Consider the following 24,784-nt stretch of genomic DNA (forward strand, 5'->3'; position numbering starts at 1 on the left):
TCTTCTAATTTCATTTACGTATATTCTCATCTCCTGGCACCCTGACCTGCACAGAGTTAAATTTCAGTGTTAACTGGCGTTCTGACACTAGAGACATCAAACCTTCCCCAAGTATGACTTTGTGGGAAGAGTCCTTTGTGAATATGAAAAATTTCTAAGAGTGGCTGAAGGTGGGGAGACAGAAGGTGAAGACAAGGAAAAGGGGCTGGAGAAGACGTGACCGGAAGACAAGAAAGACAAGCGAGAGAGAGAGAGAGAGAGAGAGAGAGAGAGAGAGAGAGAGAGAGAGAGAGAGAGAGAGAGAGAGAGGAAGGGAGGGAGAGAGAGAGAGAGAGGGAGAGAGAGAGAGGGAGGGAGGGAGGGAGGAAGGAAAAGAGAAGGAAGGAAGGAAAAGAGAAGGAAGGGAAAGAAAGAAGGCAGGCAGGGAGGGAGGGCGGGAGGAAAGAAGGAAGGAAGGAAGAAGGAAGGAAGGAAGGAAAAAGAAGGGAAAGAAAGAAGGCAGGAAGGAAGGCAGGAAAGAAGGAAGGGAGGGAGGGAGGGAAGAAAGAAGAAAGAGAAAGAAGGGAAAGTAAGAAGGAAGGCAGGAGGAAGGAAGGAAGGAAGGAAGGAAGGAAGGAAGGAAGGAAGGAAGGAAGGAAGGAAGGAAGGAAGGAAGGAAGGAAGGGAGAGCAATCCAGAGATTGAATGGGCGAGAAAAACAGAGTGAGCACGCGCACAGGGCAGAACTACAACTCCCAGAGTTCCTTGCGGCCCCACCTCCCCAGACGCCAGTTTCCTAAGCAACCCCATTAAACAAGATGGCAGCCCCCGAGAAAGGTCCCCAGAGATGGGGAGAGCCCCCCCTGGGGCAGAACAACCCACGAAGTGGGGCCCAGCCTCCGCACCCAGAAAAAGAGCGTCCGTCTCCGTCTGCTTTCCCCATGGGACGGAAGCCACCAGGTAACTTCACCAAAACCTCCTCCCACTTGCTCCACCAGCTGGTTCAGCGCTACCAGGATTCCGAAGCCGAAGAAGAGGACCTGGGCGAGGGCGACTGGGAGTCCGACGAGTCCTCCGAGTCCGAAATGCCGATTTTGGAGGTGTGCTCCCCCCCAGCCCCGGCCCCCCGGCCCCCCGACCCCTCGACACCCCAGCCCCGGCCCAGCCCCCCGGTCCCGGCCCCCCGCCCCCCGGTCCCGACCCCCCGGCTCCCCGGTCCCCCGGCCCCCGGCCCCCCCCCCCCGGTCCCCCCGACCCCGGCTCCGGCCCCAGCCCCCCGGCCCCCGGCCCCAGCCCACTCTTCTTCCCGATGGCTCCCAGGACCCTCTGACCCCTGATTTCCAGAGTCTGCTTCTTCCACCCCCTGCCTAGAACCCCTCCAGACGCCTCCCTCCCTCCTGTTCATTAACATGGTACACTTCCCAGGGGTGAGGTCGGGGAAAGCGTCTGTCCTGTGCATGGGAGTGAAGCCCGCGCGTTTCCAGAGTTACCTCTCCGCAAAATCGTGGCCTGGTTAATAAGCAGGGGCTGCCCTTGACACCTCCGGCACCTGTTTCTTACTTTCTTTAAAGAGGGAAACAAAATGTACTCCTTTGCATAGTCTAAGTGCTCCCTCAAAGACGGAATAACTCAAAGATTTCATGTATTGCTTAAGTCAGGGGTGTATGTACCAGTAAAACACATGCACCTCAGAAGGAAGAATGGAATGTCCAAAGACAGAGGCCGTGAAAGTATTTCAGAATGTGAGGAGTGACTCCAGCACACCCACCTGGAATAGGTGGGTGGTGGCTTCACTTTTCACATGAATAAATTCCCACTCTCCTATAATCGCTCCCCTAAGCACCACCAGTTTCACTTCCTTTCTTCCACTAAGCATCTTCCTGCTCCTTTCTTCAGTCCACCTTTCCTCTTCGCATCATACCACCTTCCTTTGGCTACTAAGAAATCAGTTGCCTTCTTTCAAGAGCTTACAGTGATTTGTTTTCATACAATACTTTATTAGGGCTTGTGGTTGTTGTTTTGGCTACTAGGAATCAGTGTTTTTCATAATGTCAGTAGTTTCTTTTATGGGAGGTTTTTCTTTCACTTTTCCTAGTTTTTGGAAGTGTAAAATTGCTTCAATTTTTTTTCCAAAGTAGATATAATAAAGGGAAACAATATTTCCTATATGTCACCATTCTGTGTGTTCTAACTTTCTTGTTTTATTTGGGTCTTTTCCTTGTCATTGTTTTTCGTTGAAACCAAACCTGTTATATTCTCCCTCTCCCTCTCCCCTCCGTGTGTGTGTGTGTGTGTGTGTGTGTGTGTGTGTGTGAGATGTTAGTATTGGGGCTTGAACTCAGGGTCTGAGCACTGAATTCAAGGCTAGTGTTTTACCACTTGAGCCACACCTCCACTTCCAGCTTTTTAGTGGTTAATTGGAGCTAAGAATTTCATGAACTTTTCTGTTTGGACTGATTTCAAACCTAGATCCTCAGATCTCATACTCCAGAGTAGATAGGATTGACGACCGGTGTGAGCCACTGGCACTCAGCTCTTGTTATGTTCTGTAATCCTGTTCCCTTCACAAGCACCTATTTGGCTTGTCTTATTTTTACCTTATTCTCCCCTCTAACTGGCAATGTCTTTTGTTACTCTTGAATGTCATCATTCTACATTATAACTGTTTACCTTCTTCCCTTACTTGGATTCCTCTTCTTTCATCCAGTCCTTTTGCTCACTTTGAACATTGAGCCCATTTTTTCTACCCTCATCCACCCACCCCTCCCATTTTGTCTTTCTTCTTCTACTTCCTTCTATGTGGATTGCTTAAAGCTTTATTCATCCTTTGTTGGTGTACTTTGCTCCCTTTCACAGTAACTATTGCAAAAACCGTAGCAGTGTTTTAGCAACTTTGAAATGTTTGTATGGTTTCCACCCGCTTCCACCCCAGAGGGATTCACAATGAACCACCAGTATACTTTATTATTCTAATTAACACTTGCTCCTTGCTATGGGGTTCATTAGTAGCATTGTTAATCTGTCTTCAGAATGCCATTAACAGAGTATAGAAGAGGTTGACTTGAATGAGTTATTATTCCTTTCTGGCTTGTAGGATGATTGTTAGAAAAAGTCCATCATTTCTTCTCCTTACACTCCCAATATTAATATCGATTTCATGTTCTTATGGTCTATTCTGGCTTTTCATAGCATTAAGTCTCAGTATGCTGAATAAACTCACAAGTTTAAAAAAGAAACATTGGGACATTCGTGTTCATTGGTTTGTATTACATATTCTTACCTTAGTTAAGGGTTGAAATGCTGTGATGATCATGAGTACCCACAATGCAATTAGTCCCGAACTTCAGAAGCCCTAATGAATTTAAGGGAGGCAATGCAGAACAGCCATTCAGAGCACGGCCTTTGGAATGAAAAAGATTTGTAGTTGAGGCTTGGTTTAGCCTTCTGTCAGTTGTAAGATCTTAGATGGTTTACTTAGCCTGTCTGTGTCTCATTCATAATGTGGAGATTATAATAATGTCCTAGGACATTTTTGAGGATTAAACGATATTTTATTTGTACAATGCATAGTGTAGTACATTGACATATTTTTCTAAACAAACAGTAACATATACATTTATCTTTTAACTACAGCTGTTTAGCGCATTTATTTTTTTTTCCAGTACTGGAGTTTGAGCCTTTCTGCTTTAGTTATTTTTTCATGTTTTTGATTGTGATTTTTATCAGCCAGCCTGTACCACCACTCTCCTATTTATGCCTTTTGATAGTTAGGGTCACAGGCACATACCACCATGCCTAGCTTATGGGTTGAGGTGGAGTCTTACTAACTTTTTGCATAGCCTGAACAGTGATTCCCCTGTTCTCTGACTCGTGTGTTGCCAGAATGACAGGTGTGAGCATCACACCCAGGTACCATTGAACAATTTTAATTAGGTATCATTGAAAAAACATTTACAGAATGAGTGCTGGACCTGGAGCAATCTTGCTTACATCTGGGCCCCAAGTTGATGCACAAACCCCACTAACCTAAAGTGGGTCACAATGCCTACTCATGGAATAGTTATGAACATTAAGTTTAATGAGAGGTTATACTGGTTTTATGCTTAATAGAGTTAGAGTGTCTGGTAAAGAGGAGACACTCAAGAATTTATAGATGTAATAAATAATAGCGATGCTGAGTAAGAACTTGATTGAGGATATGCATGGTCCGTGCTTTCAAAGGAGATCGGATCGGAACGGATCACAGCAACCAGCACCTGTGGTGGGCTATACAGAGAGATGCTATACTGAGAGATGTATGGGCGATGGCTCAGTTGGAAGTAGCTCTTGTCTAGGTGGGGCAGGCTGATGGTAACTTTTGCCATTCAGGAGTTACAGGTGAGACCACTCAAAGTAGCAGAGGCAGGGGCCAGATGATAGAAAGTTCTGGGCTGTAGTGGACATGAGCTTGAGACTACTCTTGAGCTGTGGAGAACTACCCTGATGGCTGGCAGGTACAGGGGAGGATAGATTAGAGAATAGTCATGACTATGAAAAGTTTCTAGAAACTTCTAGGAGGAGGGAGGAACAAGAAGAATCTGGATTGACAATGACAGTGGGAATGGGAGCCAAATAGAAAGCAATCATTTGATATTTAGATGGGTAGTTGCTAATTGAATATTAGAGATCTTGGGTTTGGATATGAGGATCATTGTCCACAGCAGGAACCAAGGACAGATGTTGCCATGCATGAAGGAATGTGGACATAGGAACGGGATGATGGGAAATCAGAGTGGAAACTGGAGCCTATGAAATCAGCCAGGAAAAACGAGAACCAGAGAGGCCAAGAGCCGGCTGACAAGCCGATGAAGATGAACCAAGGAAGGAAACTGGAAAGGACTGGCTAGAGATGCAGGAGAGGGAAACAGAGCCTATATGATGAGGGAGGCCAAGGCAAGAAAGAGTCCCAAGAACACCGCAAAAGCTAGGCTGCCAGGAGGTTCAATAGGGAGAAAAATTTCACATTCACTTTGCCTACTTGAGCAAGCCATGATATTGCCATACATATGGGCAGGGACCTCGGGGGGCAGAGGGGTCCCTGCCCCCCTGCGGAAGGGGGATGCCATGCAGAATCTTGCCTTGGGAGCTTGGAAAATGCCCACAGCTCCCTGTCAATGGCTATGGTGAAAACAACACTAGGCATCCCCTTTGAATGGAGTGTCTTCTCATTTCTGGGAAATAACATACAGTAGGATGGAGTTGGGTGAACTCCACCTCTATTCCCGCCGAGCCCTTGCATGAGACACTGAAATTTATTTAGGAAACAGGCTGATGGTATGAATGCGTGAGATATTTAGCCGTGGCATTTCCACCATCATTTGAACATAACGTCTGTCTTTTATCAGTAGCACTTGCTATGTTTTGGACACAGGCCTAGGTAAGAGCTCTGTAGACGTTATTTCTTACTCTCCCCCAAAACACTAAAAACAGGCGTAGGGGAGGAAAGATTCTAACTTTGTAACATTCACAGTTGGGGCTATGAAATAAACTGACAGCAGATTAACATGGAATTAGGCATACATATTTATTAAATATGACATACACAGGGACATCACAAGAAACAATAAAATATCGTTAGTAGGGGAAAGGGAGAAAGAATGCAGGCCACTTAAAGGAGAGTAAGTGCTTTTTAGAAGATGGGAGTTATCATAGTTGGTGACAAAGTTTGAGTGTGGCATCAACTTTTCTTCTCCTCTCCTGTGATAAGGGTTAATCTCTTCTGGTGGATGGAACTGCCCAGGGAGAGGATTTATGACAATTGCGTTCCTTTGGGAGGATCTGTCTTTCCGCAGATAAAAGAGCTCAGAGAAAGCCTCTCCTTGCATTTGCTGTTTTTTCAAGTGCCTTCAGCTCCAAACAATCAATATACCAAAGCAGCATATGTGTGAGTGGCATGTCCAGAACTCCTTCAAAAAAAAAAAATAACAGTTCCTATTTATAGATAAGGATATGAGACTCAGAGAAAACTATGCTTCCCCAAACTCACACATCTAAAAGGGGAGAGTTCAAAGTAGGCCTGTGTAAACCAAAGTCCACATGTTACCTACACACATGCAGTGTTTCAGGCTAGGGGAAATCTGGGGGAAAAGAAATCCTTAAACAGCACAAGCCTATATACTATAACTCAGACGCATTAATTATTGGCTTCTGGATTAGTAAAAAATGCCTGGAGAGAGGGCATCTTGCCATCATTGTCTGCCCATCAGAATTAGGCATGAGGGATGACTGATGTCATTACTAGATCCTCTGTCATCTCCTGATGTCAGTGTAATGTGCTGGACATAGGGAGTTGAGGGCAGCACAAACATGACACTGGCTCACCTTTACCTCTTCTCTCTGTCATTACTGGGGAAAGTGTGTTGGGTTACTATTGGTCCATGCAACACCCATAGTTCAAGAGCAGCCTCCTTGTGGAAATGATTATCATCCTTTCCATCTTGTAAGTTATAAGAGTTTTGTTTTCTGTTTGTTTGTTTGTTTTTGGTCTGGTTGGGGCCTGAACTCTGGGCCTGGGCGCTGTCCCTCAGCTCTTCAGCTCAAGGCTAGCACTCTACCACTGGAGCCACAGCGCCACTTCCAGCTTTTTTCTTTATGCTTATGTGGTGCTGAGGAATCAAACCCAGGGCCTCATGCATGCAAGGCAAGCACTCTACCACTGAGCCACCTTCCCAGCCCTTGTAAGCTATAAGAATCAAGCAAAATTAACCAATAGGAAACACACTGAAGACCTGTTTAGTTCCAGCAAGAATACCACTAATGGCTTTCTTTCGATGTAAACCTCCTGTGGGGTTAAGCAGTTGAGTGTGACGTGGCTCTAGGCTCAGGCAAACCTGACTTTTCATTCCAGCTCTGTCACATACAGATACACATGCAGCTTCAGGCAAGGTAGGCTCTAAACCTTAGTTTCTTCCACTGTATAGTGGAGACAGTAAGACTTACTTCCGAGCTGTCAGAGGGATTACACCAAGTTGACCCACCAAGAGCTCACACAAACCTAATGGCAGCAGTTGGTAAACGACTGGTGTTCCCATGGCGCCAGGTTCACTCAGCTTTGAATGCCTGGCATAGGTGGCTGCCTGAAGTATCAGTGACTTAAGAAAAACGAATCTGGCAGACATTTATTTAATTGCCTGTAGTGTTTGTGTGTCCTTATGCACTGCATTTTCTTTGGGGACTGGGTATGGCAGGGTGGATTGTTTCTTCTCTGATGGGAGTCCTTTCTTTACCGGTCTGGGTGTGTTTCTTGCAGGAGGAATTTGATGGGGTTCTGAGAGAAGAGACTGTGGCCGAGGCGCTCCACAATTTGGGGCGCTCGGGACCTGGGACAGGGCAGGTCTACCTCGATCTGAGTTTATCGGTGAGTATGACAAGCTCTCATTGGCTCCTACATCCTGACACTGGCCATACCGTGTAGTTTTTGTTTTTTCTTATCAAGGTGACATACAGAGGGGTTTCAGTTACGTAAGTAAGGTAACGAGTACATTTCTTGTCAAACTTATTACCCCTTCCCTCAATTTTCTCCTCCTTTCTCTTCCCTCCAACCCCCCTCCCAAGTGGTACAGATCATTTCCAACATATTGTCATGTGAGTGTCGCTGTTGCATTGGTTTCCCCCTTGTCCTTTGTCTCACCATTCTGTTGTTCCCCTTCCCTTCCCTAATTCCAATAAACATATATACAATACCAGGGTACCAAAATCAAATACAGAGGATATACCATAGGGGCAAGAACATACAAAAGACGAAGCAAAAAAAATCATATAGCACATTAACAACAACAACAACAAAGAAAAACCTCTTGTGTCCATGTCTTGGCATTCATCTCCCTTAGTGTCATCTTATTTGGTCATATATACATAGCTATGGAGCTCTTCTGCTCATCTTCTAAGCTTATCAAACAGGATTCATTTCAGGGATGGCTTTTCTTTGGTAGTCATTGTTCTTCTGGGGACAGTAAGTCTCAGGCCTTGCCTTGTGAAGGGGGTGGTGGAAGAGATGCATTATGGAAATATTAGACTTCAAAGAGCACTGGCCAACAGAGTCCTCGGCACCCAAATTCCTTGTTTTCAGTCCTTGCTTTGCACGTTCTTTTATCTTAATAGTCTACTCGATGGCAATCAATGCTTTCTTTCCAGAAGGTTGAATTTGATTCTGTAAAACCAATCAAAACCCCTTTAAGAATTTTCTCTCTGATCAGTGAAAGAAATACTGAAATTTATGTCTGAATCCAAAGGAATTAAGTATTTTGATATTGACTTTCCCCTTGAAGTATGTCAAGAAGTAAGTAGCTTTGAGCTATACTTTATTTTCCAAAAAATACCTGTCACTGAAGAAAAAAAAAACACAAAACTATTGTTATCCATCAGCTTTCAAGATTTCAGTCCTAGTCAGAAAGACAAAATCTTGGTCCCAGTTTTCTCCCAAGAGGCTGTAAGTATGCACTCTTCCCTTCTTTTGCTTCCTATATGGTCTCAGACAAGTAATTTAACTCTTTTTTTCCACTTCCTTATTATAAAGCACTAACATATCCCTTCAAGATTCACAGAGTAAATATAGCTACATGGGTGAGAAGAAAAACACACAGAAATTGTACTTACAGGTCCATGAACTAGCTCCTTCATGACGTGGCTTATTGGTTGCTAGAATATTCTGTCTTGGATTCGAATTGCTAAACTGCTTCAGGAATGCTGTGCTGTTGTTCACCTGTGTCTCTTGGCATATCCTTCCAGGTCAGCATGGTAGGGCTCTATGCTTTCCTTCTTGTTATTTTACTACTGAGATGGGAGATGTCTCACCCCGTCAGAGCACAGGGGACCTTACGCACGTATTGTGAGGTATATAATTCCTGCAGCTAGTGCAGGCCACACAAGTCCATTTCAGTCCATATTCCACTTACGTATGGAGTGCTATGCCTTAAGTTCATCTATTTAAAAAAAGCAATTCTTTAAATCTTATTTCAGCCAGGGGGAGTACAGCTGAACCTGTTTTGCCACTGACCTCCTTTCATGGGAGATATTCCACGTTGAATTGTTTGGTCTTAAAAACCCGTATTACCAAATACACTTTCTGCTTAGTAGTGCTTTTTTTCCCCCTCCTCATATTTTACTGATGTTACACATTATATTTTGTTCTATTATTTGCATACATATCTTCTCTTTGCCAAGATCACAAATTTGTTTATTTAGTTATTTGTTTATATTTCCTTAAGTAATTGAACAAAGTGATTGGGTTTCAACTGAGCATGTCAGATTGTGAGTATATTGCATTCTGATCAACGTTACCCTTTTATTATTCTCCCCCATCTCTCCCAGTTACAGCTCTAGCCCATCACTATCTTCATTACGCCAAGCATAACATTATACCTAGTAGGAAACAGGTATCAGTACTTATTTATGACCGTTAGCAGTCTTCATTTAGCAATCATCATTACACTGTATGAGAACTTGGCTCTTTCCTAACATGACATAAACCACAAGATCCAATTCTTTTATCACCCCACTTGAACTTCCCTCAAAGCAGAATTTCCTGGAATGAATTTTGGACAAGGATCCACGTGACTTGAATACTTTCTGTCTCTCACTTACTCGGTGACTTCTGGCTGCTGTACTTCATGTTCCTCATCTCTAAACTGGGAACAATCTGCTGTACAGATGTCTTAGTTTTGTTTGATCTGTTCAGATGATTGTAAAAGAGCTTTGAAAATGAGCTCTGGGAAGGTGTAGGAAGTATTGTTATTAATGATCTCCTGATTGAGTGTGAACTCTCTTTAAAACTTCATTTAAATTCTAGGCATTTGCTTTCTTACTTCTACTAGATAAAAGCTTTGTCTTTATTGCTATTATGTATTTTTTAAACAAAAAAATTCTGCTCTAAAGGTCTTCACGAACACTGCTTTAATTTGTCTTTTCATGTTGTATTCATTCTTGCTAACAACACTAATTTTCTTCAGAGAAATGCTTTTTTTTTTTTTTTTAATGGAGCCCACAGTCTGTTCTTGAAATCCCATTAGTAGTACATTTTAGATTCTGTTCTCTTCTATACTTTTGAAAGAAATCCTGGATTTCTTTCTGTCCACTGTTTATTTCTCCTCCCAGATGTTTACAAGAGGCTTGGTAGTAACTTGGTAAAGTCATGTTAAAGTCTTTTTTAAAATCTTTTATTTTCATAGGATTATGGTCTTGTTGACATTAGAATTCTGAGTAGATATGTTCACCTACAGAAGTTGGATCTTTCAGTGAATAAAATTGAAGGTATGTAAAATTAAATTCTATAGCATGTTATATACTAACCTTGATATAAGTGGTGTGTAGCTCAGTTTGCATATGAATCCTTTGTTTCCCATTCTCCCTCTCATTAAAAGAAGGAAAGAAAGAAGGAAGGAAGGGCCACTAGTGACTGTTAGTGAAGATCAAGGTCCAGGTCTGCAGTATTCTGATATGATTGAGATGTACTTCGTAAGGATGGAATGTTTGCTTTCTTTTTCTCTTTTATGAGAGTGTTCGTTATCTCTTAAGTATTTCCTGAATGTTTGATGATTCCTATTCTTTTCTTCTATTACTTAGTGTAGATGAATTAGTCTCTCTTTTTCTCACCGATGGATTCTTTTCTTTGTTTTACTTTTGCATTTTACATTTCAACCCAGACTAGTTCTATTATTATTTGAGCACCAAGAATGTCTCTCTGTCTCTGTCTCTGTCTCTCTCTGTCCTCTTCCCCGTCTCTGTGTTTAGTTGATTCTTTCAGTGTTACAATTTGTAGTTCTCTCTATATGTTTGTTAATGGCATCTTTTTCACATTTAATGAAATTAGTCCTATGATGGTCACATTTTCTTCACTTGATCTTTGTGTATGATTTTCTGATCTTATTTGATATTAGTAGCATGTATTTTTCTTGAGACTCTTGTATAAGTAAGCAAATCATAATTTCTGGCTTACTTTCTCTGCTGATGACCTTTCTGGTTGCTTTATTTATCTGCCTTTTAAAACTGACAAATGTTGCTGATATGGTCTCTTCGTTTCCCTTTTTATTTCCTCGTCATATGGCACTAATAATTAAAACATACTCCTTTTAATAGTTAAGATTTTATCCCTTTTTAATCCTTAAGATGTTACTGTTGTTGACTTTAAAATTCTTTTTTAGACACACACACACACACACACACACACACACACACACACACACACACACACACACACACACACACACACACACACACACACACACACACACACACACACACACACACACACACACACACACACACACACACCCAAAACAAAACAGCCTGCCTATAATTCTAGCTGTGTGGGAGGTTGAGATCTGAGGACCTTGGTTCAAAGCCAGCCCAAGCAGGAAAGTCCTTGAGACTCTTCTATCCAATTGATCACTAAAAAGCCCTAAGTAGAGCTGTGTAGAACACAAAAGCTCAGGGACAGTGCCCAGGTGCTGAGTTCAAGCGCCAGCGCTGGTGTGCACGGGCACACGTGCACACACACGCACACACATGCTGTTTTAAAAAATTACAAACAAGATCATAAATTGAGAGGAGATTGGGGTGAGTATTGAAATTCAATAGTCATCAGCCTTCTGTCAATCTGGTTCCATCTATCTCTCCCTGTCCACCAGCCCCAGGGTTATTTTAAAGCAAGTCCTCTATTATGGTAACGGTATCATCAGAAAGACTTTTTCCCCCTTTAGTTACGATCAGGGATGCTCTGCACCTCCTGCCCTGGCCCCGAATTCCCGGTGTTGATTTCCTTTGCTGCGTTGGGAGCTGCAGCCTAGGGGCAGGTCGGGTGCCGGGCAAGGCCTCACTCAGGTCCTTATCCCTGCTGCCTGAGCAGCGAGGCCGCAGCCGTGGCTAACGCTCTCCTGTCCACGTCCATTCATTCCTTCAGGGGTTTTCCGGCTGCGTTATGTCCCACACCGAGCATCTTTCTTTTTGTGATGCCAGCCGTACTGATGTTCAGATGTAGAACGTGTTTCAGCTGGACCCCATCCTCAGAGTTTCTGATCCCGAGTGGGGTTTGAGTATCTGCCCTTGGGTTACGTTGCTCTGTTTGCGTTTATGCTGCTGGTCCAGGACCTCACTTTGAGAAGCGCTGATGCAGACGCGAGGTGCTCCTGCCATCTGGTGGACAAAGTGGTCACTGCACGCAGTAGAGACCTCTCAGCAACCCAGGCCCGGGATTATTTCTGTCTCCATGATCCTGAAACACAGGCTGTCTTCCAAGCGTAAAATACACTCACCAGCTCTTTACTAGGACTAACACAATTGCTGCTTCTGCTTTCAGACAGATATCTATGGTAGTCACGATTACTACCAGCCTACAAATAGTTGTTGGGCTCCAAAAAGGATTTAGGGGCTCAGTGCAGGTTCATAGTTGAGACCATTCCTGCTAGACATGTTAGCTAAGTTCAAAAGAGATAAATACAAACAGAAAAGCCTTCAGTTTCTTCTTTGGCTTCCTCTCACAAGCTGTCTTCCTCAATTCAGTGATTATTAAGTTTGATCAAAATGTTAATGTCCCAATGTATGTAATTCCATTTGGAATCCCCCTGAGTGCATAGTCTTTTTAATGTGATATTCAAGTTTCAGGATATTTTCTTGGAATAAAATGCAAAACTCAGATGTTATTTTGAACCAATCCAGAGTGAAAGTACAGTAATAGCAACAATCTAAATCACTTCAAATAATTAATGAGATTTAGGATTAAGTCCAACTAAAACAAAATTGAATTTATAACAAAAGAGAGTTGACTAATTATGTCATTTTCAGTCTTCCAAAAAGACTTAATTCTGTTATTTAGGGGCTAATTATCGAGAGGATTATCTAAGGCTTTAGTTTTACATCTTTTCCTCTGAGGCTGGCAATTTTTGGAGCTGTTAGGTGCTCACAGATCATTGGAGAATAAGCAGGGGACACACTAAAGGCTTAGGCCATTGGTTACTTGGCTATCCTGGAAATAGGTAGGTAACATTAAGTTGTTACCTTTAAGAGAGTTTCCCACACAGTTTTTGGTGTGTTTTCTACCTTCTTGATTTTATTAATGTGACTCATCTGTAATATATAAGATGTGTTCAGGTCTGGCATATTAAAATATTGTAAAATAATATACCCTGCTTTTGAAAAAGTAATTATCTCTCGTTACTTAGTTGGCTTAACTATTCTGTATCTATTTTCTTTCTTCCAGATTTGTCTTGTGTGAGTTGCATGCCTTATCTTCTAGAACTTAATGCTTCTCAAAATAGGCTGACTACATTCTTCCATTTCAAGCCACCCAAAAATCTCAAGGTATACTTATCACTATTTTGATTTTCAAAATATAGTAAATAAGCAAAATAGTGCTAAAGTAGAGACATTAGAGAGAATAAAATGTAGGAGTATATAGTATACATGTCTGGATTGAAATTTTTAAAAGGAGTACTTACGCATCATTTGCTTTGGAGACGGGTGGTCATCTGTCAACAGCTATTATCTTTTTAGGAAGCTTTGCTGAAACTTAGTGTTCAAAGAATGACTTTTCTCTCTTCTTGCCCATCTTTAACTAGTCATTATTGTGTTTCTTTTGTGGTAACAGGGCAATTTTATCTGAAAAGCCTATAAAACTTGTTTACGGTCTCCGCTTTTGCCATCTTTATCTCACCTCTACTCTTTAAGAAAAAATAATGGGTTCAGATCCCCACTCTTGATTCTGTTTTTCTGAAGCAGGAACGAGCTCCGTGTGACTAGTTCACCATGCTGGAGTGACGTTCCTTCATTACACCGGAACCCAGGTCGCCTGTAGCTCTTAGGAAAATGAGATGGTCGCCTGGCAGTGTGGGAGGGGCCTGGGCTGTGATTCTAGTCCAGCCAGATGTCCTGGCTGCTGGCCCGTGGGCCAGACTTATGTGGACAGGTTGTGGTGCACTGGCTGCCAACTTGACTACACGTTGAAATCAACTGGGGGAATTTTAAGAACTACTGACGTTTGGAATCCATTGCCCATGACCCTGCCAGTAGCTGAGGGTAAAGCCTGACCTTTTGTCCTGTTAGTACCCCCGCCCCAACTGACTGTACCATACTGACAATTTTAGAGCCATTCAAATATTTAACAATTATTTTAAGGACTAGAGGAATAGCTTAGCAGTAGAGCACCTGCCCAGCATGTACTAGGCCCTTGTTCAAACCCCAGTAAACACACACACACACACACACACACACACACACACACACACACACACACACACACACATACACACAAACACACACACAGACACTCACACACACACAATCACACACAAAAGATATTTTAAGGACTGACCAATTATTACCCATTATTGTCTAATCCTTTTCTTAATAAACCAAGTTAGGTGAGATCTAAAATATTCTACTGAGGCTTACCCAAAGATGAAAAAGCATTTGAAACCAAGAATTCGATGTTCTCCATTGAAGCAACTTAATTTCTTCTTCTATTATTCCCTATCATTCCATCTTATCAGTCATGTGGTTTTTCCTCTGGGAGTTTCAGTTCCCCCCTGGGTGCCATGTGAGGTGCCATCGTCCTCAGTGTGAGCTGTGCTCTCTCAGGCTCCTCAAGAATGGTACTTGCAGCACTGATGAGATTCTCCTCTGCTGCCCTGGTCACCTGACTCTGAGCCAGGGAAACCAAGTCCCAGACCACCCAGGGGAGGCGTTAGGACCCCATGAGGATTCCGTGCTGTGTTGATTGAGGCCTCCCAGTGCTTTCAACCCACCATCTTATGTAATCTTCCCAGCAAGGCTGTGACCAGCTGGTACTGCCCCATTTCACAGATGGGAAACACTGAGGCCCACAAGGTAAAACATCTTCATCTTTGCAAGGAAGTAGAGATGGAACCAGTGGTTGAGACCCCCCTCCCACCCCCAAATCCCCATGTGTCCCCTGAAAATCAGGCTTGAGTTAGAACTATTTCCTACCCTCTTGAAAAGGTAGACTTGCTTCTTGCTTGGGGTCTGTGGTGCTCATGCCACTAACCAGAGGGAGCAGGCAGGGGTGGGGCCTGACCCTCCGTGTCTTTCTTCAAATCCTTCTGATATTCAAAGGAGAATAATGAGTTTGATTTGATGGGTTCTGAGTTCCAAGGGAGTCAGAACAATAACCCTTGTGAATTTCTCCACAAACCCTAACCTCATGAGCACCTAGGGGGTACAGCACTGGGCTTTAGCCCTGACAGAGGTGTAGGTAATGGACAGCCGTGCTATGGTACACGAATGAAACGTGTGAGGAAGAAATGTCAATTACAGGTAGGCCCACAGAATGGTAAGTTCATTCTAGTTTGTTATTAGATAGAAGGAAAGAAATGAATGTTAAATTCCATGTATACCATGCCAAGCTTACTAAGTTTTCTATGCTTCCTGTTGGTGCATGAACAAATTTCTTTCCGTTTTGTTTTCCTTAATGCATTTTGTTTGTACATTTCTATTTCTTCCTGTGAGTTTAGCCTCTGGGTTTTGCTGACTAGGTAACCCCACTGTGACATTTGTAATGGGCCTGACCAGGTTACTACTCTTGCCTTTGAATGGTTTCTAACTTGGTATTTCGTGTAGAAAAGTGTTCTCTTAGTAAATTGTTGGGACTAGAATCACCATTTGAAAGGCTATGAGAAGATAATACTAGTAAGACAAGTGCTTGCTATATTATTGTTCAGTGTATTTCCAGAATATGATTACTGTACTCTTGGGACGAGTCCTGGGGCTTGACCTCAGAGCCTCGATACTATTCTTGAGCATTTCTTCTCAAAGCTAGTGCTCTACCACTTGAGCCACAGCTTCACTTCTGGCTGTTTTTGGTGCTTAATTAGAGATAAGAGTCTCACAGTCTTTCCTGCCTGGGTTGGCTGTGAACTGAGATCCTCAGATCCCAACCTCCTGAGTAGCTAGAATTATAGACATGAACAACAGCACCAGCTCTTTTTTTAAAAAATAACTTTGTTTGTTTTTGTCTAGTAGATGAATTAAAGTTATTTCTTCTTTTTTAATCTTTTTTTTTTTAAACTAAAACCATCAGAGGTTGCTGTAAAGGTCTCTTCCTTAAAGTCAATTTTGAGAAATGATATCGAGTTGAACAGATGTGGCCTAAGGGACAAATAAATACTCTCCTGTTAGCTAGGGGTCCCAAGGGATCCTAGTGACATAGGAACAGAAAAGGTCAAGAAATGAAGAAATGAAGTGAGGTGGAAATGCAGCTGAGATGGACGGATCTGGAAGGCCAGGAAAATGTTACCGCTGTGCGGGAGGCGCGGCTGTGGGAGGGGAAGCCGGTGGCTGGGAAGGCAGCCCTGTGAGCGCAGGGAAGCCTGGCCTTAGTGCCCCTCAGCCTGGGCAGGCACGAGGGTATCTTATCTAGAAAATGGTTAGAGACAGAGGACTAGTTTGGCCTTACTATACATTCTATCAGTATACTAAGTAATGAATTCAAAGTCTGTGTTCACAAATCTTTCCTCTAGGTTCGAGTAATCGCTGGGGGTGAATCTGAATGAAAAACAACAACTAATCTCTTCTTCTCTTTTTCTCGCCAGAAGGTGGATTTTTCCTTCAACCATATTTCTCAAATGTCTGATCTGTCGGCATACCATGGTCTCACTAAACTCATTTTGGACAGTATCCTTTATATGACTAAAGGGGGAAATTGGGTTAATAACACCAGCAGAAAATATGTGTCAGATTACATGGAAATAGTACCTGAGAAGCAGTTCATTAGGAATATATCATTTCTAGTAAATCATCTAAATAATTAAGAATTGATAGTCACAAACAGGCGTGGTGGCATATCCCTGTAATCCCAGCCAGCCTTCAGGACACCGAGGCAGGAAGATCTCTACTTTGAGGCCTGTCAGGGCTACGTAGTGAAACCCTATCTCAAAAAAAAGTATAGGGGAAAAAAAAAGAAGGGAGGACGTATCTTATTCATTAAAGAATAAAACTATAGTCAAAGTTTGCCAACTAGAACCTTAGTCCTGAAAGCTGCCCCAGCCAGCCCTTCTTTAATAAATGTCAGCGGCTTCATAATTCTAGAGCCAGCGCAGTTGTTCTGATTTCATGAACATATTCCTTCAAATCTACCTCAACTTGTTCCCCTTTAATATGAATTCAGTCTTTGAAAATCCAGAGTTATCCTGAGGAAAATTAGGAGTAGTTTTTCACAAAAGAATGTATACGGGGGCTGGGAAGGTGGCTCAGTGGTAGAGCGCTTGCTTTGCATGCCTGAGGCCCTGGGTTTGACTCCTCAGCACCACATAAACAAAAAGCCGGAAGTGGCGCTGTGGCTCAAGTGGTAGAGCGCTAGCCCTGAGCTAAAGAGCTGAGGGACAGCGCCCAGGCCCAGAGTTCAGGCCCCACAACCGGACCCCCCCCCCCCAAAAAAAAGAATGTATACCATTTCCTTTAAATAAAGCACCATTTTCCTAGTTTGGTTAGTTTAGTTATTTGTGCTAGGTAGGGATCAAATTCAGTGAGGCAAATACTAGCCACTGAGCCTCTTAAGTTTATGGTTTGACTAAAGACAGACACACATTTTGATTGGTAGCCAACTTCAGGTACACATAATTCATGCTCCCACTAGTCAGCATCTTCTTGTAGGGCTGAAGGAGTTAACTGAGATCTGAGAGTTTAATGAGCTTTAGTCTCTTCACTCCAGGGACTGAGATCCCCTGGGTGATCAGAGAGCAGTGCCGCCGCTTTCTCACTAAGTATCTTTCTGCCCTCTTGACAATTTGCTGGGGCAGACTGGAATGTGACTTGGTTTCCCCTGTGTGCCTCATTCCAGAGTTTTTGCCATAGCTTGTGTAAGAAGGCTGGGATGGTAGAAGGTGCTTTTTTCTTGGAGACCTATTTCTGAAAAGAAACTCTTTATGAACATATATAAATTGCTAGGAGAAGATAGCAACACTCCCTTTAGGACCTGCACATGAAAATAAGCAGGGAGAAGACAGACAGTGCTCTTCAAATGAGCGTATTCTCCTCATCACAGCTCAGGAGAGAAATCAGACAATGATCTATAAATGGCAACTCCTTTGTACAGCTACTTAAAGATAATATGATTTTATTTTAAAGCAAACGATCTAAAGGAAGGGTTTGGATGACAGAGTAGAAATATGAGCATGGACAGCATGTTTCTGTGTGCCTTCGAGATATGTTTGACTGAATTTGCAGAGAGACAGCCCTGAAGCCATCAGGCTCAGAAATCCACCCATCTCCCATCACATAGAAAAGGGCTAGCTAGGCAACAGTGGCTCACGCCTGTAATCCTATCTACTCAGGAGGCTGAGATCTGAGGATTGCGGTTCAAAGCCAGCCCGGGGAGGAAAGTCTGTGAGACTCTTATCTCCATTAAACCACTAGAAAGCTGGAAGTGGCACTGTGGCTCAAGTGGTAAAGTCCTAGCCTTGAGCTGAAGAGCTGAGGGACAGCACCCGGGCCCAGAGTTCAAGCCCCACAGCCGACAAAAAAAAAAAAAAAAGGAAAAAGAAAAGAAAAGAAAAGGGCTTTGGAATCCCCTGGAACTTCTTAGAAATGCAGATTCCCAGGCTGCAGCCCAGACTACTTCAACTACAACCCTGCTCAGAAGCACTGGTCTAGAAATCAACTGTCCCCAAACTCCTGGCTGCTAGAAGGGACACAGCATCCAGACACCCTTCCTGACATTCAGGGTCCTCATAGATGGCCTCATGGAGTTTGATATGGAGAGTTCTGCCCAGTCTCCTCCTCCCCCACCCCCCCACACCAGCCCCTTACATGTTCTACATGCAGCCTGGGATTGCCAAAGAAAACAACTCTCCAGTAGACAGCCTAACACATTTCTATCATGAGTTTTAATTCCAAGATAAATTTAGCTTTCCATGTTGTAGCTTTGTAAAAATGTCAGATATCATGAAGAAAGGAATTAGGTTTTTTTTTTTTCCTTAAAGTTGACATTTGGTGTAGCAATTGAGTCTTATCAGTGAGGTATAAAGAGCTGCAATTATTGCATCAGAACTAATTGAGATGCAGAATGTAGGTATATAATTAGAGTGTAACATAGCACTATAACTCACCTGTGTCTGAGAAAAACGGGCTAATACAAGTAGCCAAAACAAATTACCCTTCATAGACTATTGATGAAATAAGCTTAGCTAGATCACAGTTTGAGAAGGTAGTTTCTAAATAATACTAAACATGCCTCTTTCTCTTTTTGTCCTGGTCAAGGATGTCATATTAACCATGGCGCAAATATTGAAGTTTTATATGTTTCTCTGGACAGCTAAAAGCAAAAAGAATACATAGAGGCTTATACATTAATCCTTTTGGAGAAAAACAAAAGAAGTCATCAATTGTATTTTTTATTGTTGGTGGTGGTGGTTGTGGGGCTTAAACTCTGGGCCTGGGCGCTGTTCCTGAGCTCTTCAGCTCAAAGTGAGTGCTCTACCACTTGAGCCACAGCTGGTTTTTCTGGTAGTTAATTGGAGATAAGAGTCTCACAGACTTTCCTGCCATGGCTGGCTTTGAACCATGATCCTCAGATCTCAGCTCCTGAGTAGCTAAGATTACAGGTCTAAGCCACTGGCACCCAGCTTGTATTATTTTAAAAAGACAAATGTCTAGAGATTAAAAATATAGGATCATATTTTAAATGAGTTTTGTGCTAGTGGATTTGAAAACAGAGGAAATGGACAAATTCCTAGAAAATTATCACACACCAAAACATTGATTTGGAAATAAAAACTCCAAGTTGTCCTTAATTATGAAAATAATTTGTTACAAATTACAGTGAAATGAAATTAAAATGAATAACCTGAAGATAAAATCACCATAAGGCCCAAACTTTCAAGGTGATGAATAGATACTTTTGAACATTAAAGGTAGAAATAATAATCACAATTCATTCTAATCAAGTTAAATTGATATCCACAGTAGGTGAGGAAATAGAAAAGAGGAGAGGACAGGTTTGTTCACTCCTGATATAGATGTAAAAACCCTAATACTAGCCACAGACTCTGACAATGGTGATAGGCAGATGAATATTATAGATATTATGATAGATGAATCTTATTACCAGATTGGGTTTGTTCAGGAATGTAAGGGTAATTTCATATTAGAAAATCTATGAATGTCATTAACTACATTAATACAGTCAGGAAAATAAACCTCGTGATCCTTAGATAGCAACATAGCAACATAGGTAATTTAATAGAATTTAGCAGCATCCAGCATGTATGCACAAAAACAGTGATCTAATATTTCTTTATCTAATATTCTTTGGGAATATTTATAAAAATGTTCAAAACAAGCTCTATCTGGATTATGGGCCTGTTGTAAGAATTCGTGAAGATGGAGATCAAGGCCAGGTGCAGCCATTGAACTTGTACTCCCCATGGTTTTGGAATTCTTTTCTCCACACTACATCAAGAGAAGTTAGAGGTAGAAAGTTAGGAAGGAGAAAGTACAAGTCGCTCTTTCCAAATGACATGTTTAGCAACAGAGAACATGAAAAGGAATCTACAATAAATGACTAGAAATAAATAGTTTTCAGAGTTCAGCAGGGTGCCTGGATAGGATTTCAATAAATAGAAATCAATTGTATTTCTCTCTAGCTGAAACAAGCAATCAGAGAATGCAATTTTAAAACAGAGGCACCGTTTACAAGAGCAACAAACCTGAGTTTGTTAAGATGAATGAGACCAGTGGGAGGAACATAACAAAACTGTGTTAAAGAGTAGTGAAAACTTCACTAAAGAGAAACATATCAGATATCCTCGGATAAGAAGGTGGGCATAGATGTGAATAACGGTTACAAACAATAAACCAGAAAGGGCAATAAACGAATGAAAGGAAGTCAGTCAAGTAACTGATGTTTTAATTTATCTCATTGGCCTCTTTTCCCTTCCTTATGTGAATCGCTGATAATTCATTGAGAATCACTCTAAATTGCAAAGTTGTAGATGTGGATCAGGCTAAGCATTTCAAGTAAATGCAATTTATTCCTTACCTATAAAGCATCAGCCAATTTTTAATTAGAATATATCTTAGTATTATAGAATCATAGCATTAAAAAATGAGATTCAGGCCAGGGGCCAGGGGCTCACACCTGTAATTCTAGCTACTCAGGAGGCTGAGATCTGAGGATCGAGGTTTGAAGCCAGCTTAGGAAAGTCCATGAGACTCTTTATCTCCAATTAATTCTAAAAATCCGGAATTAGAGTTATGGCTCAAGTGATAGAGCACTAACTTGGAGCACAAAAAGCTTAGGGATGGCACCCAGGCCCTGAGTTCAAGCCCCAGGACTAGCGTGCGCGCACGCGCGCGCGCACACACACACAGATTCATAGAATTTCACATGTAAGTCACAGCAGTTTTGAGATCCAACCCCTATTTTAAATATTGTATGGAAAGCGGAGTCTGAGACCCATGGTGGGTCAGCATCTTCCCTGAGATCATCTGATAAATAACTGACCTGAGATTGTTCTTCTGACTTCTGCTGTTTTTGCCCATGTCACAATTTATCAAGTACTTACTACTCTGATCAGAGAGCTGTTGAAACGGCATGCGTGCTTTACTTCTTGAGGGGTTCGCTTTCCTGGCGAAGGCTGTTTTTTCAGCAGGAGATGATGTAGTTCTTTCAGCACTGGTTTTGATTAAAGCCATCGTTGTGGCTCTTGCCACTAAGAGAACCAGGATGAATCTCCTATTTATTTCCTAGTAACTGTTTTCGATATACCAGAACCATATTTTATGATTGTAGACAAATGAAAAAGAGCAAATACAGGACTACTGAATAATTCATGACAAGCACTCATGAACTACGGTCGGTGTTGCCAAAATGTAAAAATATATTTTTCCCCTAATCGTAAAGTTATGCTAAAGTGCTACAAGGTTCCTTTACTCGGTTTACACAAGGCTGAGAAATTCCACTGCTGAAGATTTATCCACAGAATGGTGCAACTTGAGAGTTACAATGCAATATGATGATTCTGAGTTGCATGTGTCCCTCTCCTGATAGTCATCTTTTAAAATTATAATATCCCTAAGAGGATTAACCCAGGCAGCTAATTCATTGAAATACTTTTAGTGATTTATCAGATTATATTTCTTCTTATCAGTAACTCCTAAGACCTAAGAAGGAATATGAAAGAATAATGTTAGGATAAAGGACAAATAACATTTTGTGGAGGCTCTTACAAATAGGAAAACAGGAGATTGGAGTGATAATGGCATTTCTGAAAACAAACTCAACTCAGCTCTGTATATGATCATCATTATTGCTGGAGGTGACCCAGAATGGGCCCCTCAGATGCCATTATCTATGGATGCTCAAGTCTCTTCTGTGGAATGCGGCAGCAATTCCATATGACCTATGCATATCTGCTCACGAACTTCAGCTCTGGATTACTCATGCATACCTAATGCAATGGAGATGATGCTATGCAAATAGCTGTTAGGCTGTATCGCATAGATAATGGCGACAAGAAAAGAGTCTGTAGAAGTTCAGAAAAATATTCACTTTTTAAAATTGAACCCACGTAGATTGAAGGGCAAGTGGAACTCCTTACTCAAGAGCCTACCTAAGGTAGCCTCTCATGTGTGGGAAAATTACCATAGACCCAGTAGGAAAGGTTTCAGTTCCTTAGACGGCTCATTAGTGCCAGGATTCCTGTCTTCTAGTCTTCTGACCCTCAGCTCTCCACCAGCACCTTTGTACTCTGCCAGGATTCAGAGCATCTTCATCTTGGTTGGAATAGAGCCCAGGACATGGGTATCCCTGAAGTAGGGCTTCTGCACTCTTGTGGGGAGATGGTAGCTCAAGCCTGTAATCCTAGCTACTCAAGAGACTGAAAACTAATCATCGAGGTTCCAAGCCAGACTAGGCAGGAATGTCCATGAGACGTTCATCTCCAGTTAACCACCTGAGAGCCAGAAGTGAAAGTGTGGCTCAAGTGATAGAGTGCCAGCCTTGAGCAGAAAAGCCAAGGCAGAGCACGGGCCCTGATTCAAGCCCCTGTGCTACCACCAAACCCTACCTCTCTGTGACACATGAGGCAGATGGCAAGTGGTTTTTCACAGCTCAGTCTGTTGTTGAAGATGACTTGCTCCAAAGGGCTGTCTTTCATCTCATGATCTCCTTTCCTCAGCCTCCCAGTGCTAGGATTACAGGTGTGCATCACCTTGCCAAGCCTTTTCACTGTCCAAGTTTTTATTTCATCCATTCCTGTGTGAGATAGTGTAATATCTTGTTTGCTGTATTTCACATTCATATTTCACTACACTCCATCTGTACCTAGATCTGATCTTTAGTTTAGTTCCAGAATAATTATTTAAGCAGCCTCAAGGAGATAGAAGAAATGATAGTGTTTGTGGGCATAAATGCCCGTTTGTAGGGCTGTTCTGGCAGCAAGCTTTATGGGAGTAGGCTGGAGATACATATTGACTTTCCAGTTAAGTCCTAGAGGAGAGCAGAGCTTTGTTTCTCTCTAGCCATAGATTGAATCTGAAGTCAGTGAGAGAAACCTAAAATTCTCTAGTACATTTAGCACTCTATATTATCTAGTTTCCTTTCTCTGGAATAGTCTTCTTCTGGTTCAACACCAGTCTAGAATCTTCCATTTCCAGGCTACTGGCCAAGATAGGCAGAGGACATGATTGGCAGAGGACAGTGATCCTGTTACCTGTGGCCTCCCAGGTCGTTGGAACGCCACCACACCTGGCTTTTTTGGGGCGGATGGGTCTTTGTTTGCCTGGGCTGGCCTTGAACTAACTACAGGTATGAGCCATCATGCCTGGCCTCAGCCTCATTTATTGTAAAGACAAGAAGCCAATATACATAGATATCTAACTGAGAGAAAATGTAGAGGCAGCTTCAGATTCTGTAAATGAGCCATATATGTATGCAAATGCTACTGGGCACACTCAGAATTCATGCCTTTAGAATTTAATTTCTTGTAGAATATAGTATAATCAATATATATGTATACGTGTGTGTGTGTGTGTGTGTGTGTGTGTGTGTGTGTGTGTGTGTGTTATTCATGCCATATAGTGAGCACGATTCTTCTTTATCAAAACTAGTGTCTAGCTTTTCTAGTGATGATTTAGCACTGTTTTTTTAATGCTTTCAAATAACATTTTCCTTAAACATAGCCATGGTATATAGACAATGAAATAGAAGAAATCACTGGACTTGAGATGTGTAATAATCTGACTCACCTTAGTTTGGCCAACAACAAGATCTCAGTAATTAATGGCTTAAACACATTGCCAATTAAAATACTTTGTCTGGTGAGTCCAACAATAACATGTTTTTCTTTGTAGAAGTAGTGATGGCTACTTGGGATTTAGTTTGGTTGTTTGTGGGGCTTGAACTCTGGGCCTGGGCGTGAGCCACCAGTGCCTGGCTTGAGATTTATTTATTTATTTATTTATATTGTGAAAATACTGTACAGAGGGGTTACAATTACATGGGCAAGATAATGAATACATTTCTTGGCTTGAGATTTTTTTTTTTGTTTGTCAGTGTGGGGCTTGAACTGAGGGTCTGAGCCTCTTGGTGTTCAAGGTTAGCGCTCTACCACTTGAGCCACAGTGTCAGTTCTTGTTTTCTGGCTAATTGGAGGTAAAAGTGTTACAAATTTTCCTGCCTGGGCTGGCTTCGAACTGGGATCTTCAGATCTCAGCCTCCTGAGTAGCTAGGATTACAGGTGTGAGCCAGTGGTGCCCAGCTGTATTTGGGATTTTTCAAGTGTGTAGAGAGCAAAATCCTTCATGAAATGTATTCATTTTG

At 42.1% G+C, this 24,784-nt stretch overlaps 1 protein-coding gene across 2 annotated transcripts in view; it reads left to right on the forward strand.

Moving 5' to 3' along the window:
* Positions 1-833: 833 nt before the first annotated feature.
* Positions 834-24,784, forward strand: part of LOC138809807 (leucine-rich repeat and guanylate kinase domain-containing protein-like) — an 89,766-nt gene continuing 65,815 nt past the window's right edge. Inside the window, exons 1-6 of one of the 2 annotated variants that reach the window (XM_069996792.1) lie at positions 834-1,079; positions 7,268-7,375; positions 10,185-10,266; positions 13,211-13,311; positions 16,557-16,638; positions 24,158-24,282. In XM_069996792.1, coding sequence (XP_069852893.1) covers positions 921-1,079; positions 7,268-7,375; positions 10,185-10,266; positions 13,211-13,311; positions 16,557-16,638; positions 24,158-24,282 — 657 coding nt within the window. In that variant the 5' untranslated portion in view covers positions 834-920. The remainder of the gene's footprint in view (positions 1,080-7,267; positions 7,376-10,184; positions 10,267-13,210; positions 13,312-16,556; positions 16,639-24,157; positions 24,283-24,784) is intronic. The other variant, XM_069996793.1, reaches the window with a different exon arrangement.

Source organism: Dipodomys merriami, unplaced genomic scaffold (genome assembly GCF_024711535.1).
Source record: "Dipodomys merriami isolate MVZ:Mamm:240054 unplaced genomic scaffold, mDipMer1.0.p SCAF_5, whole genome shotgun sequence".
NCBI classification, from domain to species: domain Eukaryota; kingdom Metazoa; phylum Chordata; class Mammalia; order Rodentia; family Heteromyidae; genus Dipodomys; species Dipodomys merriami.